Genomic DNA, 15268 nt, shown 5'->3' with positions numbered 1-15268 from the left:
AATATTTTAAAAATACATATACATATAATGGAATACTACTCAGCCATAAGAAAAGATAAAATACTGGCATCTATGACAATATGGATGGATCTTTTACACATTTTTTAAATTTATTGATTTGAGAGAGAGAGAGAGAGAGAGAGAGAGAGAGAGAGAGAGAGAGAGACCTTGAAAATATCATGCTAAGGGAAATAAATCAGAAAAAGATAAGAACATTATTTCACTCATATGTAAAATATAAAATTGAAAGCAACAAATGAGCAAACAAGATAAGTAAATAAACAGAAACTCATAGACACAGACACCAGTATGGTGGTTACCAGAGGGAAGGGGACTAGGAGGGAGGTGAAGTGGGTCAAATATATGGTGATGAAAGAAGATGGGCTTTGGGTGATAGGCACACCATGAGAGATACAGATGATGTATCATAGAATTAAACACTTGACAGCTATATGATTTTATTAATCAACATCACCCCAATCAATTTAATAAGAAACATGAGCACTTACATTTTCTCTATTTAATACTCAATTCCATTCCCAATTGTATTCGTTCCTATTGTTTTCTTAAATTATTTTACTGAGGTAATAGATATAAAACATAAAATTTACCATTTCATTATTTTAAGTGTACAATTGAAGCAGCATTAAGCACATTCACAATGTTGTACAATCATCACCTCCAACTTCCAGAACTTTTTCACAATCTCAAACTAAAACTCTACACACATTACACAATAATGAATTCCCTATTCCTTCCTTCCCTCAGCTTCACTTCCACTTTCTGTCTCTGTGGGTTTGCCTGTTCTGTGTGCCACATATAAGTTGGGATCATACAATATTTGTCCTTTTGTGTCTGGCTTATTTCATTTAGCATAATTCTTTCCAGGTTCATAAGTGTTGTAGCATGTGTCAGAATATTTAAGAATGAAAAATACTCATTGTATGGATATACATGTTGCTTACCCATTAATTCAGTGGACATTTGGGTTGTTTCCACCTTTTGGATTTTGTGAATAATGAGCATTGGTGTACAAATATCTGTTAGAATTTCCGTTTTCAATTACTTTGGGTATATACCTAGAAGAGGGATTGCTGGGTCATTTAGTAATTCTATGTTTAACTTTTTGAGGAACCTCCATACCATTTTCCACAGCAGATACACTGTTTTACATCCCAGCAGCAATGCATGGGGTTCCAATTTCTCCACATCCTTACCAACCTTTGCTATTTTTGTGTGTTTTTTTTTTAATTTGCTTTTCCCTAATGAGTAGTGCTGTTGAACATCTCGTGTGCTTATTGGCAATCTGTACATCTTCTTTGGAGGACTGTCTATTCAAGTCCTTTGCCCATTTTCAAGTTTTAGGCTGTTTTTCAAAAATTAATTTTCAGTATTGTTTTGTTCTGTAATAATTTCTAGTTAGCCATGGAAAAATGTTTAGATTATTCTTCACTGTAATGCTTATTGTGAAACAAATGAAAAAAAGAGAGAGATTTTTACCTTAGCAAATGTCTCTATACTGCAACTTTGTCTTTGATATTCTTTTATTCTTCTAAAATTATAAATTTATTTTTAGAAGTGTTAATAAAATTTAATTTATTCACATGTGATTCCTACATCAAATGAAAAAGTTTGCAAAGTACAGGAGGTATGAATCATAAATGACAGAAAATAGAGTTAGTGAAGCAGTAGCTGGGCACTGGAGAGATTTAATCAAATAGGTAAATTGTATGAAAGTTTTGCTAATTGTAGTGCAGTTACATGAAGAAGTCCAAGAATAGTTTTACCAGGAAAAGTGAACACTGTTTTAGGTTGAAAAGGTCTCCAGAGACCCATCCACTTCAACACACCTCCCATTCCCGGGAAGGAACTATTAAGTCTATGTGTGATTACCCTCAGAGATGGTAGACTCAAAACTCTTCAACTTCTAAATTTCACCCCTATTTAAGGCTGAATACATTTTCATCTAACTTCCCCTAGCTTTGGCTACTACTTCTGCTTTACCCTCAGTTCGATCTAATCCCTCCTCCAACGACAGCCCTTCACATATTTTAAGGTCATTGTTATCTTCCTTTTGAATCTTCTCAATAGAATCCCTATTCACCTGTGTTTAAGGGCCCATATATTCTGGTGAGGGTTATTGAATACTACTGCTAATAATAATCTTGTAATGCCATTGACTGGTTTTAGTACCAGGGTAATACTGGCTTTATAAAACAAATTGGGAAATGTTCCCTTTTCTCTCAATTTCTAGAAAAGTTTATATAGAATTGCTATTTTTTCTTCTTTAAATGTTTGGTAGAATTCATCTGTGAAGTCATCTGGTCCTGGAGTTTTCTCTGTGGGGATGTTTTATAGTACAAATTAAATGTCTTTAATAGATTTTCAAATTAATTTCTTCTTGAGTTAGTTTTGGTAATTTGTGTTTTTTCTGTTATTCTTTCTGATCGGTATGACTGAAGTTTCACTAACGTCACTGATCTTCACAAAGAACCAACTTACAAATTTCAAGTTCATTTTGTTAGTCGTATTTTATAGATTAGAATATAGGCATTGAGGTTATCAGTATTGATTCTAAGTCTCTCCCTTGTTTTTATGTAAATACGCAGTTGGAAAACATTTAGAGTTGTACCCAGCCCAAAGCAAATAAACAATTAATTAAGCTATCAAAGTCTTGAAAATAACCAAGAACTCTTTGTCATTTTATTCTTCTCTTACTATAGTGAACAATACCGAGAACAGGCAGGCTATGGACATTTTATTTAATGTGTGAGCCTTAAATTATTTTTTCTCTTTCAACACTTGGTTTAAAATAAATTTCATTCTGAGTTCATATATTTTCCCCTAACTTCATGATTTACATTTTATGCTTACTAGGTCCACTGTCCATGGCCCAGAATCTCCACATCTAAAGTGTTGATAATAAACTGTGTGGCTAGTTATTCATGTCTCAGAAATTCTTTCTTTTTCTTCCTTCCATATCCAAAGTATTTAGTGGGAGTACAGGATAAAAATATTACCTGTTTCTAAATCCTTACATTTCCTATTTTATACTTAATATTAATGATGTACTTATTATTCTTTCTGACAATGTCATGTGTATACATATGATATAGGATTTGACAGATGTGATACATTTAAGCAGCTTCTCTAACTTTTTTTAAAGCATTATTCAGCACCTCCAGATTTATAATTATCCAACAATTGTCCTTGTTAATCTTACTCCAAGAGTTGCAATTGAAGCTACTTTCTTATTTCATCTTAATGTCTCCCTGGATCTTACCATACATAAAATTTGTTTATTATGAACATCTTATCATGAATTACCATTGTGAACACCAGAAATAGATAGAAAATAAATGGCAAACCTCTCTCAAAAAGAAAATCCAGAACTTTGGGTAGTGGGCATACAATGCAATATATAGATCTTGTAACATAGAAACCTCCACCTATATGATCATATTAAACAAGGTCACCTAACTAAATGTAATTAAAAATAAAATAAATAAAATAAAAAAGAAAGAAAAACATCAAATAAGCTTTGAAAGAACATGAATTGAATAAGCAATCCCCTATTTAATGAGAGAAATCTTCAGCTGTGAACTTCCCAACTCTAGTTGGCAAATGACAGCTTAACTGGTTCATTAACAGAATACTACTTACTAAACTTGCTAAACCTGGAAAATTAAAAATAATTTTTGGTCACCCAAACCACCCATCTAGAACTCCCTAAATTTATACCTTTCTATATACTCTTTGGGTAGGATAAATGATAATTCAGCTTCAGTGTACTTTTCCAAGGTGGCATGTGGAATATGAGACTGAATCACTGCAGAGAGCTTTTCGACATCACACTGTGGTTCAATCTCCATGACTATGCGGTATGTAGCACCTGAGAGAAATCATTTAGAAAACCAAATGAAGAAGTTTTGTATTTTTTCATCTTGTAAGACCAAATTTGGCTTTCCATGGTTCAGGTTACCTAGGTCCACAGGAAGGAGAAATGGTATGTCACAAAAGATTTTGTTTTGACTCTAGGAAGGCTCACACTTAAAATTTCCAAATGTTGCTCCAAAAACCAAGACATTGAATAGCTAGAAATTTCCTCTATAATTTAAACAAAATTTTAAATAATAATAATAGTGTATATAAACAGATACAGTAGTTGTGTGAAGAAAGGCCCCTGTTTTCATCTACTTAGAACTACTGAGACTGTAATCTTAATAAATACTCATTTATTATCATGGGTTGTCCATTGTGTATCAAGCATTATCTAGGCCCTGGGGATACAGTAGTTTAAAAAGTAGATAAAAATTCCTGTCCTCACAAGGCTACTTTTTAGCCAAAGGGAACAAATAATAATAAAGATAAATAAGTTAAAATATAGTATATTGTGTTAGAAAAGATAAAGCAGAGAAGGAAGGTATGAAATGTTGAAAGAAGGTTCTTAAATTTTAGAAAATATTTTTTATTAGAAACCTTAAAGAAACCAGAAAACTTTTGTGCTTAAGTAGTGCATCATATATACAGAGAAATTATTTTCTGGAATTAAAGGAAAAAAATTCATAGCTTTTAAGTATATTCATTTCAAATGGTCATTGCATTTACATTTATACTTCTTATTTCAATTTTTAAAAAGGCCCTAGCCAGGTAGCTCCGTTGGTTAGAGTGTTGTCTCCATACACCAATACACCAAGGTTGCAGGTTCCATCCCTAGTGAGGGCACATGCAAGAATAAACCAATCAGAGGAGAAACCAAGATGGCAGCATAGGTAAACACCTAAACTGCTGCCTCACACAACAATTTCAAACTACAACTAAAAGACAGAACGGACATCATCCAGAACCAAGGAAAGCTGGCGGAGTGGAAATTCTACAACTAGAAGGAAAGAAAAAAGCTCATGGAAAATCAGAGGAGTTGCAAACGACTGAGGTATGGAGACACACGCGCAGAGAGGAAGGGCGGCTGAGTGCCTGGCTGGTGTTCTCTGGCGGGAGAGGGAAAGAAGACCCTGACTGCACTGAACCCTAGTTCCAACTGCACTGAACCCCAGTTCCGGGTGAAACCCCATGGACCCAGGCTCATATGGGGGGAGTCTAGACTGTCAGGTAGAGAGAAAGGCACACGGAGACTTGGAGACTCAGGGAAACCGTGGTGGGCACAGGTCTGGAGGTGTGCGCCGCAGAGAAGACTGACTACTGAGGTTGCTGCTAGCTCTCCCTAGTGGAAGGGAGTCGGAAGCTCCTGACTGCACTGAACCCCAGTTATGACTGCACTGAACCCCAGTTCCGGGTGAGCCTAGGGGAATCTGGACTCTTAGGTGGAAACTCAGGAGAGCCGCAGAAGGCAGAGGTCTGGAGGTGCGCGCATAAGGTCAGGGCTGACAGGAAGCCAAGACTGTCTGCTCAGCCCTGAGACTCCGCCCCATCCAAGCTGAGCACAGAGGCTTTTGCGATTTTGCAAGTCTGGTCCTATAAGGTGGTCTCCAGCACAGGTCTCCCAGCATAGACACAGTTGATACACATAGCCAATTGGCCTGGAGGTCAATTCCTCCCAGTGATACCAACAACAATAAAGACTTAACTGCAACAAGGCTGTACACACAGACCACAAAGGAGTGCACCAATAGTGTCCACCTCAGGTGACTGGGAGGCCAACCCACAGGGCCATGTAGGAAACCTAGTACACAAAGCTACCCTACCAACTCAGGGAAGCAGCAAAAATGTGGAGACAAAGTAACAGATCACAAATGAAAGAAATGGAGGGAAAAAAAACCCGACTGGATATAGAATTCAAAACCACGGTTATAAGGTTTTTCAAGAAATTCCTAGAAAAGGCCAATAAATTTAGCTAAACCCTCGTAGATATGAAAAAGGACCAACTAGAAATTAAACATATACTGACTGAAATAAAAAATATTATACAGAGACCCAACAGCAGACTAGAGGAATGCAAGAATCAAGTCAAAGATTTGAAATACAAAGAAGCAAAAAACACTCAACCAGAAAAGCAAAAAGAAAAAGGAATCCAAAAAGTTGAAGATAGTGTAAGAAGCCTCTGGGACAACTTCAAGCTTACCAACATCTGAATTATGGGGGTGCCAGAAGAAGAGAGAGAGCAAGATACTGAAAAGCTATTTGAAGAAATAATGACTGAAAACTTCCCCCACCTGAGAGCAAAAGACAAAGAGAGAATATTAAAAGCAGTAAGAGAAAAACAGTTAATTACCTACAAGGAAGCACCCATATGATTGTCAGCTGATTTCTCAACAGAAACTATGCAGGCCAGATGGGAGTGGCAAGAAATATTCAAAGTGATGAATAGCAAGTACCTACAACCAAGATTACTCTACCCAGCAAAGTTATCATTCAGAATTGAAGGGCAGATAAAGATCTTCACAGATAAGAAAAAGCTAAATGAGTTCATCACCACCAAACCAGTAATATATGAAATGCTGAAAGGAATTCTTCAAGAAGAGGAAGAAGAAAAAAGTAAAGATAAAAACTATGAACAACAAATACATATCTATCAACAAGTGAACCTAAAAATCAAGTAAATTAAAAATCTGAGGAACAGAATAAACTGGTGAATATAATAGAATCAGGGGCATAGAAAGGGAGTGGACTGATAATTCTCAGGGGGAAAGGGGTAAGGGGGCGTGCAGGAAGAGACTGGACAAAAATTGTACACCTATGGATGAGGACAGTGGGAGTGGGGGTAAGGGCAGAGGGTGGGGTGGGAACCAGGTGGAGGGGAGGGAGCTCTTGGGAGAAAAAGGAGAAACTATTGTAATAATATGAACAATAAAGATTTATTAAATTAAAAAAAAGAATCAACCAATCAGTGCATGGATGAGTGGAACAACAAAGCGGAAGCTTATACCATGTTCATGGATCAGAAGAATTGATATCATTAAAATGTCCATACTACCTAAAGCAATCTACAGATTCAATGTAATTCTTACCAATATACCAATGGCTTATTTCACAGAACTAGAACAAATATTCCAAAAATTTATATGGAACCATAAGAGATGCCAAATAGCCAAAGAAATCTTGAGAAAGAAGAACAAATATGGAGGAATCACACTACCTATATGAAACTATACTACCAGTCCATAGTAATAAAAATAACATGATACTGGCATAAAAACTGATATATAGATAAACTGAACAGAATAGAGAACACAGAAATAAACCTACAGTTTTATATTCAATTAATATTTGACAAAGAAAGTAAAAACCATACAATGGGATAAAGAAAGTGTATTGAAGAAATGATTTTAAGAAAATTAAATGGATATATATGTGCAAAACATTTAAACTAGATCGTACACAAGAATAAACTCAAAATGGATGAAAAACTTAAAAGTTTGACTTGAAAACACAAAAATCCTAGAAGAAAACATAGACAGTGAAATCTTGGATTTTTCTTGTAGCAAAATTTTTTCTCACATATTTTCTAGGGCAAGGGAAACAAAAGGAAAGAAAAATAAACAAAGGGGACTACATCAAACTGAAAAGATTTGTACATCAAAGGAAACTATCAACAAAGTGAAAAGACAACCCACTGAATGGGAGGACATATTTGCCAATGATAAGGTATTAATGTTCAAAATTTATAAGTAACATGAAACTCAACATAAAAAAACATCCGAACAATCCAATTAAAAATGAGCTAAGGAACGAAACAGACCCTTCTGCAAGGAGGACATACGAATGGCTAATAGACATAGGAAAATATGCTCAGTGTCACTAATCATAAAAAAAAAATGCCAAAGTAAAACCACAATAAAATATTGCCTCACACCTATTAGAATGGCTATCATCAATAAATCAACAAAGAAGTGTGTCGAGGATGTAGAGAAAAGGGAACTCTCTTGCATTATTGGTGGGAATGCAGATTTGTGCAGACACCATGGAAAGCAGTCTGGAGTTTATCTCAAAAAAATTACAAATGAAACTGCCTTACAACCCAGAAATTCCACGTTGAAAGACTGTATATACCCTGTGTTGATTGCAGTGTTATTACAATAGCCTAGATTTGGAAACTTCCCAAATGTCCATCAGTAGATGAGTGGATAAAGAAGTTGTGGTACATTTACACAATGGAATACTACTCAGCCATAAAAGGAAATTTTGCAATGGCACGGATAGACCTGGAGAGCATTATGCTAAGCAATATAAGCTACTCAGAGAAAGGCAAGTACCATAAGATTTCATTCATATGTGGAATCTAATGAACAAAATGAACTAACAAGCAAAATAGATACAGATTTATAGAGAGCAGGCTAACATATTTTAGGGGTGGAGGTTTGGAGGGCTGGGTTGGGGTTGAGAGATTGGGCCAAAAACAATAAATAAAAGAGAAAAATCTCATGGACATGAACAATAAGTGTGGTGATTGCTTGGGGAAGGTGGTGGAAGAAGGCTGAGGAAGATATAGGGGGAAAATAACAATGGAAGGGGACTTGACTTGGGGTCTTGAACATACAACACAGTGTGCACATGATGTGTTATGGAACTGAAAGCTGTATAGTTTCATAAAACAGTTTTACCCCAATAAATTTAATAAAAAGGAAAAGAAAGAATTATAAATTTAAATAGACTGTGGAGAAATTATAACAACCATTAAAATTTCCCAAAAGGTAAAAGTCTAGGACCAGATGACTTCACTAGTGAATTCTGACAAACATTCAAAAAAGATTTAATACATATTATCAAACTCTTCTAAAAAATTAAAGAAGAGGTAATATTTCCTAACACATTTAATGAGGCCAACATAACCCTGATGCAAAACCTGGCAAAGATAACACAAAAAAGCCCTGACTGGTTTGGCTCAGTGGATAGAGCGTCGGCCTAATGACTGAAGGGTCACAGGTTCGATTCTGGTCAAGAGCATGTACTTTGGTTGCAGGCACATCCCCAGCACCTGATCAATGTTTCTCTCTCATTGATGTTTCTAACTCTCTATCCCTCTCCCTTTCTCTCTGTAAAAAATCAATAAAATATATTAAAAAATAACCCCCCCAAAAAACTACAGACCAATATCTCTGAATAATACAGATGCAAACAAAATACTAGCAAACTGATAATACATAAAAAGAATACATCACAATCAAGTGGGGATCATTCAAGTGGCACAGGATAATTCAACATATGCAAGTCAATCAATGTGATGCACTGCATTAAAAAATGAAGGTTAAAAATTATATGATTATATTAATAGATGCAGAAAAAGCATTAGACATGATACAATATTTATGATTAAAACAACACAATGGTTTTAGAAGAAAAATACCTCAACATAATAAAGGCCATATTATGACAAACCCTCAGCTGGTATGCTCAATAGTGGAAAACTGAAAGCATTTCCTTTCCTTTAAGATCAGGACAAGACAAGGATGTCCACACTCACTACTCTTATTTAACAGTGCGGGAAGTCCTAGCCAGAGCAATCAGGCAAGAAATAGAAATAAAAGGCATCCAAAGTAGGAATGAAGAAATGAAATAGTCACATTTTGCAGATTACACAATTCTTTTTATAGGAATCCTTAAAGACTCCACCTAAGATACTAGTAGAAACAATAAGCAGAAACAGTAAAGTTGTGCATATAATATAAATGCACAAAAATCAATTTGAGTGTATGGTGATAGAAGGAGATTTGATTTTGGATGGTGGGCACACATGCAATATACAGATAATGTACATAACTATACACTTAAAACCTATGTCGTTTTATTAACCAATGTAACCCTATTAAATGTAATGAAATATCAAAAATATTTATTATATTCCTATATACTAACAATGAAGTTTCAGAAAAATTAAATTCACTTTGCAATTGCAATAAAAAGAATGAAATACCTAAAAATAAATGTAATAATGGATGTGAAGAACCTATACACTGAAAACCACAAAGCCTTATTAAAAGCGAAAGAAAAAGATATAAAGAAATGGAGGGATAGTCCCATTTTCATGGATTGAAAAAAAATCAACATAGTTAAAATGTACAAATTATTTAATGCAATATACAGATTTAATGCCATCTCCATCAAAATCCCAATGGGGCTCTGGATGGGTAGCTCAATTGGTTAGAGAATTGTCCCCATATGCCAAGGTTTGAGATAAGAATCAACCAATTAATGCATAAATAAGTGGAATAATAATTCTCTCTCTCAAATCAATTTTAGAAAATCCCAATGGCATTTTAAAAAGAAATAGAACAAAAAAAATCATCATATTTGTATGGAACCACAAAAAACCCCAAATAGCCAAAGCAATCCTGTGAAAAAAGAATGAAGCTAGAGGTATCATACTCCCTGACTTCAAATTAAACTACAAAGTAATGATGATCAAAACAGCATGGTATTGGCAGAAAACAGACTCAAAGACCAGTGAAATAAAATGGAGAGACCAGAAGTAAACCCAGGAATATATGGACAGCCCTGGATGTTTTATCTCAGTGGTTAGAGCATCATTCCATGGAAAGAAGGATCCAGGTTCAATACTGGTCAAGTGGATGTACATGGGTTGCAGGCCCAATCCCAGCCCAGGGTTGGGGCATGTGTAGGAGGCAACCAATTTGATGTGTCTCTCACATAGATGTTTCTCTTTCTCTCTCTCTCCCCTCCTTCCCTTCCACTTTTTCTAAAAATTAATGGAAAAAATACTCTCAGGAGAATTAGAAAAAAAGAAGTATATGGGCAAGTGATTCTTAATAAAGGAGCAAAACACATACAATGGAGAATAGAAAGCCTCTTTAATAAATGGTGCTAGAAAAACTGGAAAGCCATATGAAAAGACTAAAATTAGACTTCTGTTTGTCTCCATATACAAAAATTAACTCAAAATGGATAGAAAACCCAAATATAAAACCTGAAATAATAAATTACATAGAAGAAAACATAGGTACTAAACTTATGGATCTTGATCTTAGGAAGGATTTTATGAATTTGACTCCAATGGCAATGGAAGTAAAGGTAAAAGTAAATGAATGAGACTATATCAGACTAAAAAGCTTCTGCACAGCAAAAGAAACTACCAACAAATCAAAGGCAACCATCAAAATGGAAGAAGCTATTTGCACACAAGAGCTCTGACAAGGGGTTAATAATCAAAACATATAAAGAACTCATATAACTCAAAACCAAAATAACAAACAATCTAACTAAAAAATTGTCAGACAGTTCTCCCAAGAAGACATACAAATGGCCAAGAGGTATATGAAAAGATGCTCAACTTCACTAGTTATTAGGGAAACAAATCAAAACTACAATGAGATACCACCAAACAGCTGTCAGAATGGCTATTATCAACTAGTAATATCTATAATAATAAAAGTGTAATATGCTAATTAGACTGAAAGTCCTTCCGGACAACCTTCCTGATGAAGCCCAGGTCCCAGGTGCCAGCCGGCGGCCAGAGGGAAGCCTGGGTCCTGGGTGCCAAAGCGAAGCTGGTGCTGGCAGCTGGGGGAAGGAAGGCCTACTCTTGCATGAATTTCGTGCATTGGGCCTCTATTAATAAATAACAAGTGTTGGAGAAGTTGTGGAGAAAAGAAACCCAAAGTCATTGCTGGTGGAAATGTAAACTAGTACAGTAACTATGGAAATCAGTATGGAGGTTTTTTTAAAAAATTAAGAATAGATTTACCATATGACTCAGCAATCTGTCTTCAGGATACCTACCTGAAAATTTGAAAACATTTATTTGCAAAGATATATATGATTTTTTATTAACTGCAACATTATTCACAGTGGCTAACCTATAGAGACAACCAAAGTGTCCTCTGATAGATGATTTGATACAATGAAATACTACTCAGCCATAAGATGAAATACTGACATTTTTCACAGGATTGATGGATCTTGAAAATATCATACTAAAGAGAAATAAGTCATATAGAAAAAGTCAACAACTATAAGATTTCCCTCATATGTAAAATATGCAACTGAAAGCAACAAATGAACAAATAAGATAAACAAAAAACTAATAGACACAGACAACAGCATGGTGGTTACCAGAGGGAAGGAGATGAGGAGGTATTAAAGAGTACTGGTTGGGGAGGATCTCAAATATATGGTGATGAAAAGAGATTTGAGTTTTGGTGGCAAACACACAAAGCCATCCTACATAATAAAAAGGTAATATGCAAATTGTATCACTCCGCTAAGCCCACGATTGGGCCGGCTGGAGGGACGGGGGGTGGGACTCAGGGTGGCCGATTGGCTGGCGGGAGGAGCGGGGGGCGGGGACTCCTGAGTCCCCGCCCCCCGCTCCTCTCACCGGCCTAAATGGCAGGCGCTGCGGGAGGACCCATGGGGCCGGCAGAAGGCGCCGGTGCTGGAACTCAGGGTGGCCGATTGCGTGGCTGCCAGCATCAGTTTTCCTCCAGCACCAGTTTTCCTCTGGCCACCTGCCGATCGGAGCGCCTCCAGCCAGCGCCATCGGCCACCCCGAGTCCCACCCCAGCTTTAGGGAGGCACTCCAATCGGCGGGTGGCCAGAGGAAATGGCGCCCGGTGGCCAATCGCGCTGGCTGGAGGCGCTGCCATCGCGGGTGGCCAGAGGAAAACTGGTACTGGCGGAAAACTGGTGCTGGCAGCCAGGTGAAGGAAAGTCTATTGCACGAAACTTCGTGCAACGGGCTTCTAGTATATAATAATGTACCATATAATTGTTTACTTGATACACATATAATTTTATTAACCAACTAGAGGCCTGGTGCATGAAATTTGTGCACGGGGGTGGGGGTGGTGTCCCTCAGCCTAGCCTGCACCCTCTCCAATCTGGAACATCCCTCTCACAATACAGAACTACTGGCTCCCAACCCCTTGCCTGCCTGCCTGCCTGATTGCCCTTAACTGCTTCTGCCTGCCAGCCTGATCACCCCTTAACCACTCCCCTGCCAGCCTGACTGATGCCTAATTGCTCCCCTGCCAGCCTGTTTGCCCCTAACTGCCCTCCCCTGCTGGCCTGGTTCCCCCCAACTGCCCTCCCCTGCAGGCCTGGTTCCCTGCAACTGCCCTCCCCTTTAGGCCTGGATGCCACCAACTGCCTTCCTCTGCCATCCTGGTCACCCCTAACTGTCCTCTCCTGCTGGCCTGGTTCCCCCCAATTTCCCTCCCCTGCAGGTCTGCCCCCCCCCACACTGGCCTCCCTGCAGGTCTGGTCCCCCCACCCCAACTTCCCTCCCCTGCATAGCTGGTCCATCCCAACTGTCCTCCCCTTCAGGCCTGGTCCCCCCAACTGCCCTCCCCTGCAGGCCTGGTTCCCTGCAACTGCCCTCCCCTTCAGGCCTGGTTACCCTCAACTGCCCTCCCCTGCAGGCCTGGATGCCACCAACTGTCTTCCTCTGCCATCCTGGTCACCCCTAACTGCCCTCCCCTGCTGGCCTGGTTCCCCCCAATTTCCCTCCCCTGCAGGTCTGGCCCCCCCACAACTGGCCTCACCTGCAGGTCTGGTCCCCCCCCAACTTCCCTCCCCTGCAAGGCTGGTCCATCCCAACTGTCCTCCCCTGCAGGCCTGGTCCCCCCAACTGCTCTCCCCTGCAGGCCTGGTTCCCCCAAATTGCCCTCCCTTGCAGGCCTGGGTCCCCCCCCAACTGGCCTCCACTGAAGGCCTCATCACCCCCAACTGCCTTCCCCTGCATAGCTGGTCCACCCCAACTGTCCTCCCCTGCAGGCCTGGTCCCCCCAACTGCCCTCCCCCGCTGGCCTGGTCACCTCCAACTGCCCTTCCCTGCTGGCCTGATTGCCCACAACTGCCCTCCCCTGCCGGCCATCTTGTGTCCACATGGGGGTGGCCATCTTGTGTGTTGGAGTGATGGTCAATTTGCATATTACCTCTTTATTATATAGTGTGTTACGCCAATAAATTTAATAAAAAGCTTAGATGTTTATGTGACTCGTCATCCAGGTGCATTCAATTCAGACGGAATAAATCTAATTTAAGCCTTTTGAGTTAATTGTAAAAACTCAAACCTGTAAGGTGATCAGAAACTTTAAAGAATTAAATGGGTGTATAAATATGACTGAGATACACTTTTGATATATCTTGGCCCTAGATTTGTGTTCCATAATATGGAGCTATTGTTTTGAATATTAAATATAATGTATAAAGTACCTCATATAGAGGAAATAATTTATGTGAGTTGAGTAAACTCAAATACTAAGTAAATTAATTATGAAGCAATTCATTCTCAATTATCTTTATTTACATTTATACCCTCCAATTTTGGATTATAATTACTATTAATTTTAGCCCTCAATAATTCACTGCTTGGTGTACCAGTATTACCTCCTACAAAAACTATATACTTATCAAAGTCAAGGGTTGTTTTATTTCACTTGTATGTTGTTGTTTTTCATTCTGCACTACATTTTTACTGTCATTTGCTATATTTGTGGATTAGAGACTGACTTGGCAAATAAGAAACTAGGGTCAAAGGTCACTATTTTTCTATTTCCTCTCCTCATCAATCAACCAATTACTCAATAAAACAAATTGGTTTGGAGGCACAACTGTATTCTAGGAACAAAGAAAACTGTCAGTAGGTTCAAAATGAGAAAAATAAGCACGGTCTTTTGTAGGTTAATAAAATTAGTTCCTCAGTCTGAATGTATGTGGTGGAGAACAATTAATAAGTACATACTAGGTAGCCTAAAAGTAGATTTATAGTTGTTTGTAAGAAAATAATACAAAATTAATAAATAATAATACAAGAATAAACTCTGTGTTTCACATACTCACAGCTGTAAACCTACTTTTGCCCCAACCTCCATATGGACTCTCCAGATTGCAAAGGGCCTTGCAAATAATTAGAATAACTGAGACCTAATTAATAGAGCAGAAGAAGCCACTGAAGAAGTTTGGGTAATACACAAAATATAATTAAAATCATGTTAGAAGATTAAGACACTAATATCTTAAGAATGATCAAAGGCAGAGAGACCATATATTTGTTTCAGGAAGACTGAAGAGCCACAGCACTGCAGAGTTCCCTTCACCATGATGGCAATGCGGTCGCCCAGGATGTCAGCTTCTTCCATGTGGTGGGTGGTCACTAAGATGGTACGGTCCTGTTTATACTGCCGAAGGAGGTCCCAGGTGACTCTTTTTGAGATGGGGTCCATGCCAGCTGTGGGCTCATCAAATATCACCACCTAGAGACCAGAACAACAACTCAATGACCATTGATAATTGATGCCAAAGTACTTGTGGGATAATTTACTACTTGAGGGGAACACATTTAAACTAAGATACA

General features: G+C 38.2%; 1 protein-coding gene across 1 annotated transcript in view; it reads right to left on the bottom strand.

Moving 5' to 3' along the window:
* Nucleotides 1-15268, bottom strand: part of LOC307110044 (phospholipid-transporting ATPase ABCA3-like) — a gene marked incomplete at both ends in the record, with an annotated part of 343983 nt that overhangs the window by 188971 nt on the left and 139744 nt on the right. Inside the window, 2 exons of the mRNA XM_079789089.1 lie at nt 3742-3892; nt 14957-15167. Coding sequence (XP_079645215.1) covers nt 3742-3892; nt 14957-15167 — 362 coding nt within the window. The remainder of the gene's footprint in view (nt 1-3741; nt 3893-14956; nt 15168-15268) is intronic.

This window comes from Cnephaeus nilssonii (genome assembly GCF_951640355.1).
Source record: "Cnephaeus nilssonii genome assembly, chromosome: 2".
Classification (NCBI taxonomy): domain Eukaryota; kingdom Metazoa; phylum Chordata; class Mammalia; order Chiroptera; family Vespertilionidae; genus Cnephaeus; species Cnephaeus nilssonii.
This window is presented reverse-complemented; position numbering and strand designations above follow the sequence as displayed.